General features: G+C 42.2%; 1 protein-coding gene across 1 annotated transcript in view; it reads left to right on the top strand.

Moving 5' to 3' along the window:
- Window positions 1–837: 837 nt before the first annotated feature.
- The window catches only part of LOC121658876 (pantetheinase-like), a 10,771-nt gene continuing 5,470 nt past the window's right edge, over window positions 838–6,138 (top strand). The window contains exons 1-6 of the mRNA XM_042016340.1: window positions 838–1,267; window positions 1,354–1,484; window positions 2,348–2,540; window positions 3,049–3,340; window positions 4,394–4,767; window positions 5,933–6,103. Of these exons, the coding sequence (XP_041872274.1) occupies window positions 1,055–1,267; window positions 1,354–1,484; window positions 2,348–2,540; window positions 3,049–3,340; window positions 4,394–4,767; window positions 5,933–6,103 (1,374 nt within the window). The 5' untranslated portion in view covers window positions 838–1,054. The remainder of the gene's footprint in view (window positions 1,268–1,353; window positions 1,485–2,347; window positions 2,541–3,048; window positions 3,341–4,393; window positions 4,768–5,932; window positions 6,104–6,138) is intronic.

The following is a 6,138-nucleotide window of genomic DNA, read 5'->3' as shown; positions in this document are numbered from 1 at the left end:
TGCTCTGGTAGCCAACTGAGCTGTGAAACTTCAGGGTGCCAAAGGGCAGGCTTCCCCATGGGACATCTTGTTAATGCTTCCTTCCTTTTTGTATCAGGTGTTGGACTTTACTGAAACCAGGAATGTATACCTCAACTTATTTGGAAATGCTGATCATGCCAGTGCTGATAATGAGTCAGGTGAGAAGGAGCTGAGAGGACTAGAGCTGGATGCAAGATACAGACATGTAGACATGAAACTTCGCTTGTTTTGTGCAATGACTTGTTCACTTAGCTGATATGTGCTGTTAGGACTTCAGAGGGGCCAGGATGACCAGAAGGGGCACAAATGCCACTGGAATTAATGAACTGCCCTGCAATGTGTGAACTTCACCAGACCCCCAGTAGAAGCTAGACAGGCTTAACCAACACCTCTAACTAACAGAGCAATGGGGGCTTCTGAGGGAAGCTAAGCCACCCCCTGGTTAGTGCTGTGCTTGTCTCATGTAGTGGCAGGTCTAAATATCCACCTGCCACTACTGACACAGCTCTAGAAGACTATGTGTCACCTATATGTGACTGTGCCATGTATAGCCAAACTATAATTGGCTGGACCAGGGCAGCCCTGAGCAGGAGCCTGTGTGGGAGCACTGAGCTCTGGATCATCTGCCTGCCTGCCTCCCACAGCCATGCCTGTGCCCTTAAGTTTGGGCAGTGCTGGTCTCTGCTGAGATTTTCCAAACTTGTTTTCCTGCTGTGACCCAGGCTTGCCTTGAGCTGTGTTACTACCAGCAGTACCATGCCTGGCTGATTCACAGGTCTGGCAGATGATGCTTGTCTTTGGCTGCAGCACATCGGTGATTTCCCTGCCACAGTGTAAGGCAGCATTGCTCAATGCTGGCAGCTCTCTTGCCTTTGATATTGTGAGACTTTCCAGGCAAGGTGATTGCATCTCCAGGTGTCAGCTTTCAGCCAGCCTGGGGAATTCCCAGGTTTTGTGCAAGACTTCCTCTTTTTAAAGCCCCCTGCCTTTGCCTGCCTGAGGCCTCCTCTTGGGTGACTTCCAGGCTCCAGACATGGAGCTTCCTAAAACTTGTGCCTCTGCTGTGCTTTTGGTGCTGTCTGCTCTGGGGGCCTGTGCCATGGACACCTATGTTGCAGCTGTCTATGAGCACAACGTGGTCTTGTCAGAGGACACTGAAGTGCCAGTTTCTTCTGAGGAGGCCTTGATGCTGATGGAGAAAAATATCGCAATTTTGGAAGCAGCTGTCAAGGAAGCAGCCAGACAGGTATTATGAAATCATTAAGAGACATTCCTTTGAGTGAACGCTGACCATTTTTTATTGTCTTAATGGTGTTTGTATGTTGGTACCAGGGTGCCAATATCATTGTGACTCCTGAAGACGGCATTTACGGATGGGTCTTCACAAGGGAAACAATATACCCTTATCTTGAGGATATCGCAGACCCACAGGTGGACTGGATTCCGTGTACTCATCCTGGAAGGTATCATCCCTGTTATATATGGGGGAACAGTCTGAAGGGAAAGACAGCTAGGAGTGGTTGTTGATAGTTTTAAATGTCTTGGAGCACGTTCTGTGAAATGAAGCCAAGTTAAGACATCATGTAGTTGCCAAAAATAGCTTTGGACAACTTTCTTCATAATTTTTCTCTGCCATTTTTTTCTTACTGTAATTCTTTTTATTCTAGTTTAGTATACCAGGAAGGTTGAGATTTATTTAAGAGAAAAATAAATACACAGAATCTACATTTTAGTAAGGTATTCTATGCATGTTGTAGAAAACGTTTAAAATACAGGAATATTAGGAATATTTGTGAATAAAATAACAGATACTACTGAAAGAGTATACTGCTCAATTTAAAACTTGCATTTTTGAATTGTGTTATGGTAGCCTTTTTATTCTGTTATTTTCCTTAATAAATTGCACCATTTTTTGAAGCTGCAGTAGACAGGTAACAAAACACACCACAGAAGAAACAAATCCTAAGCTACCTTGGCACATCAGCCACATGGAGAGCTGGAGCAGAACGGCTGAAATTAGCCCATGTGTGGGTGTAACTTCAGCGCTGTGCCACACACCGGCACCAGAACGGAGACTTGAAGGTGTGAAGATTTGCTTCCACTGCAAGGAAGCCCCTGTGTTCCTCAGTTAATGTGAGGTGATGGGAGCATTTCAGCTGCTAAGCTCTGAAGCGGGGCTCTCTTCTGTCAAGTAACAAGAAACAAGTCTCCTTTCAGATATGACTATAAGATCTATTGGTCTGGTGATCTGTGGTCTTAACATTGGAATATTTTCATTTTGAATGGTTTTGATGTTCTACTTCTGTCTTCCTTCCCTGCTGATTAGGTTTGCTCCCTCACCTGTGCTGGAAAGACTGAGCTGTCTGGCGAGGAGTAACTCTATCTATGTGGTTGCAAATATGGGGGACAAGAAACCATGTAATTCCAGTGATCCGAGGTGCCCAAGTGATGGCCACTATCAGTACAATACCAATGTAGTCTTTGACTCAGAAGGGAAACTGGTGGCTCGTTATCACAAGGTGAGAGAATTTTACAATGTTCAGTTAAGTGCATGATTCTCAGGAGATTAAAGATGTGAACAGAAGATGCTTCCTGGGCTTAAATGTATTTCTACATAGAGGCATAATAGACCAAGTGTAAGAGGGCAGGTGGAAGCCACTGCCACTATTCTGAATTTAAAAGCAAGTAATTAAATGAGTAGTAAAGCTCAATAAACTCTATTTTTTACTGCATCTCTATAGGGAGTGACACATAAGATATTTAAACATTAACATCCTAAATAAACTCATCCTAACTAAATACAAATCCCCTTTACTGGTCTAAATCAGAAGCACCAGATATTTGTGGTTGACTTCTCTTGCAGTGGTAGGAGTTCTCCTATTTGAAATTAACATATAGCACATGCACAAAACATATTTTCCATTACTTGTATTTATGTGAATGATTCAATGTTCATTTAACTCAGATGGTTTGATTTATTTTCTAATATTTTATTTTCTCCATTCTTTTTTTCTTTTCCATGAGCAGTACAACCTTTTTGTGACAGAGAAACAGTTTAATTACCCCAAGGATCCAGGATTTGTGACTTTCAACACATCCTTTGGCTACTTTGGCATTTTCACTTGTGCAGACATACTCTACCATGACCCAGCTGTGGTCTTGGCAAGCAGATTTCAGGTTGACACCATTCTGTTCCCAACTGCTTGGGTGAACACCCTTCCACTGTTATCAGCAGTCCAGTTCCATTCCGCGTGGGCCATGGGAATGGGCGTCAACTTCCTTTCAGCAAATACGCACAACTCCACTTTAGATATGACAGGTAACATGACAGTGCTCTCATTGATCCTCGTTCTCATGGGCAACACTTGTATCTGAGTAGTGCAGCTGACCTGAGCAGAAATTGCCATCAGCTTTAAGCATGCATACTCGTGTCAACAGGATTAGGACAAGAGAACTTGTAAAGTTCTTGATATAAAGGAAATAAAATTGTGCTGTGTAAGAATTTGGAAATGCTTAAGTTGACTACAATGCCTCTAGTCTTTGTTAAATAATCAGTCCTGTGAGTTTATGAGTGTTACTTTTCATCTTCTGACCCTGATGTTTATTGATGTTTTGGCCACGTGAAGACCCAAACTTCGTTTTCTCCACTAGATGGAACCCTAACTCTGAGAAATGTTCCTTTGGGTTCTGCAACTAGTACTTCTGGGCTGGGGACCTTGTGTGTCACATTTTCTTGGCAGGCTTTGTTTCCACTGTAAATTTTTCCTGAGCAGATGCTAGAAGCCAAGCACAAATTTTGTGTGCATCTGTTTGCAGAATTGGGAGAAACTTACTGCTAAAATGTAGCTTTAAACTTTGCCATCCAAATAAAAGGAGATATGAGCCATTCCTTTAGTTCTCACTTGTCGATGACGCTATGTCATACAACTCACACTCTTTACAAATAGGTTTTACTCTGGACTTTAAAGATTTCTCTAGTTACGTAAAGTGCTTGCATAAAGATGTGAATTTTGGTAATATCTTTTCCTTACAGAACTTTTTGATTTGACAGTATTACCACCCATTTTAATCAGAACTACTGATTTCTAATGCAGTTAAAGAAGAATGCAAAACTTCAGCCACTTAAATCATATATAATCAGGACACTAATCTTGTCACTTACAATACATGAAACATCAGAGTTTGCCCTACTTTCCATTGATGGCAAAAAACATTAGGTTATGATTGCAGTCTGTGAAGGGTCAATTTAGTTTCAAAACAGTCTGGTAAATGTTAGAATTAAATTTTGCACATACATAATTAGTGACTTATGCTTACCTGTCCCATATATTTGCTTTCAGATTAGAAACTTTCTGGTGTTATGTGTTTGCAGGGAGTGGTATTTATGCCCCAGATGGTCCAAAAGCATATTACTACAGTACTGAAATGGATAATGGTCACCTTTTGGTGACAGAACTGAGTTCACGCCCACGTCTCTCTCCCGACTATCCTGCTGCTGTTAACTGGACATTGTACGCCAGCCAGACCAAACAGCTTCCATCAAATAAACACTCTTTCAGTGGGGTCGTTTACCATGATCTCTTCTCCTTTACGGAACTCACTGAATCTGAGGGAAATTGTGCCATTTGCCAGCCCGACCTCTGTTGCCATCTGAGTTACAAGATGGTAGAGAAGCAGCAAGACGAAGTTTATGTCCTGGGTGCCTTTGATGGTCTACATGTTGTTGAAGGAGAATATTATTTGCAGGTAGGAATTTTTTGCTCTTACTTGAACAGTGGGAAGGCTGCAATACTCTCTTTGCAGTCTCTTTGCATTTATTTTTTTTATTTGGGGCATTTAAGACAAGGCATTTTTCAGCTTCCGGGCCCCCCCCCCATTTGTTCTCTTCATGATACATTTTTACTTCATTAGGGGTGTTAATCTGCTTTTCTGTGTTATAAATGATGGAAGTGTAGACCCTGGGTTGACCCTATGCTGTAACACTCTTAAAGGTGAGGTCACCCAGCAGTTTTGGCAAGAACAGGACAAGATAGGTATGTATGCTTCTCTGTGCTGATTGTAATTTCTGCAACACATCTTTCAGAAGTTGCTCCTCAGGTTTTTCAGGTTGTAGGTTTGGCAGGATTGATTTATTGCTGAGGAGAGACCTTATTGCTCCCTGCAGCTACCTGAAAGGAGGTTGTGGCGAGGTGGAGGTTAGGTCGGTCTCTTCTCCCAGGTGACAGGACATGAAGAAGTGGCCTCAAGTTGTGCCAGGGGAGGTTTAGATTGGTTAACGATAAAAATATCTTCACTGAAAGGATTGTCAAGCATTGGAACAGGCTGCCCAGGGAAGTGGTTGAGTAACCATCCCTGAAGAATTTAAAGAATGTGTAGATGTGGTGCTTAGGGACATGGTTTAGTGGTTGGTTTGGCAGTGCTGGGTAATGCTTGCACTTCATATCTTAAAGGTCTTTTTAACCTAAATGATTTTATGATTGTAAGGAGGTTTCTGTATATGTGTACAAAAAGGAGAGAAGAACATATTGCTCTCTCTGTCTTCATAGGGATGCTCTTGTAACAAGAAAGCTGTTTTCTGCTCAGTGGTTTGTACCATTGTGCTGATGTGATTATCTAAAACGTGGTTATCTAAAAAAATTAAGACAATAAATAAGGATATACCATTTGTATTCACTTGGCTTGGCAGTGTATTGGTTCTTCAAAATTATGGTTAGGCTTTTTTTTAGTGTGATATAAATCTTTTCTATATACACAGAAATATATATAGAGAACTATATGGACTGTATAATAAATAAATGCAGAGATGTATCAGAGCATTTTTTCATCATGACAGCTTTTCTTCTATCAAATCCAGCTCTCAGTTGCTGAAAGCTTAGTGGTGTTTTACCTTCCTGTCTCCTCCTCCCCGCAGATCTGCACAGTGCTCAAGTGCCCGAGCACAGACCTGAGCACATGTGGGCAGCCTGTGGAGATGGCTCAGACCAAGTTTGAGATGTTCTCCCTCAGCGGCACGTTTGGCACCAGCTACGTCTTCCCAGAAGTGCTGTACAGCGGGGTGCAGCTGGCCCCTGGGGAGTTCGAGGTAATGGGACACCCTTGTGATTTGTCAGACATCAG

This window comes from Corvus kubaryi, unplaced genomic scaffold (genome assembly GCF_017639235.1).
Source record: "Corvus kubaryi isolate FWS band 111438036 unplaced genomic scaffold, C.kubaryi_AGA036_p1.0 split3-73, whole genome shotgun sequence".
Taxonomy (NCBI): domain Eukaryota; kingdom Metazoa; phylum Chordata; class Aves; order Passeriformes; family Corvidae; genus Corvus; species Corvus kubaryi.
This window is presented reverse-complemented; position numbering and strand designations above follow the sequence as displayed.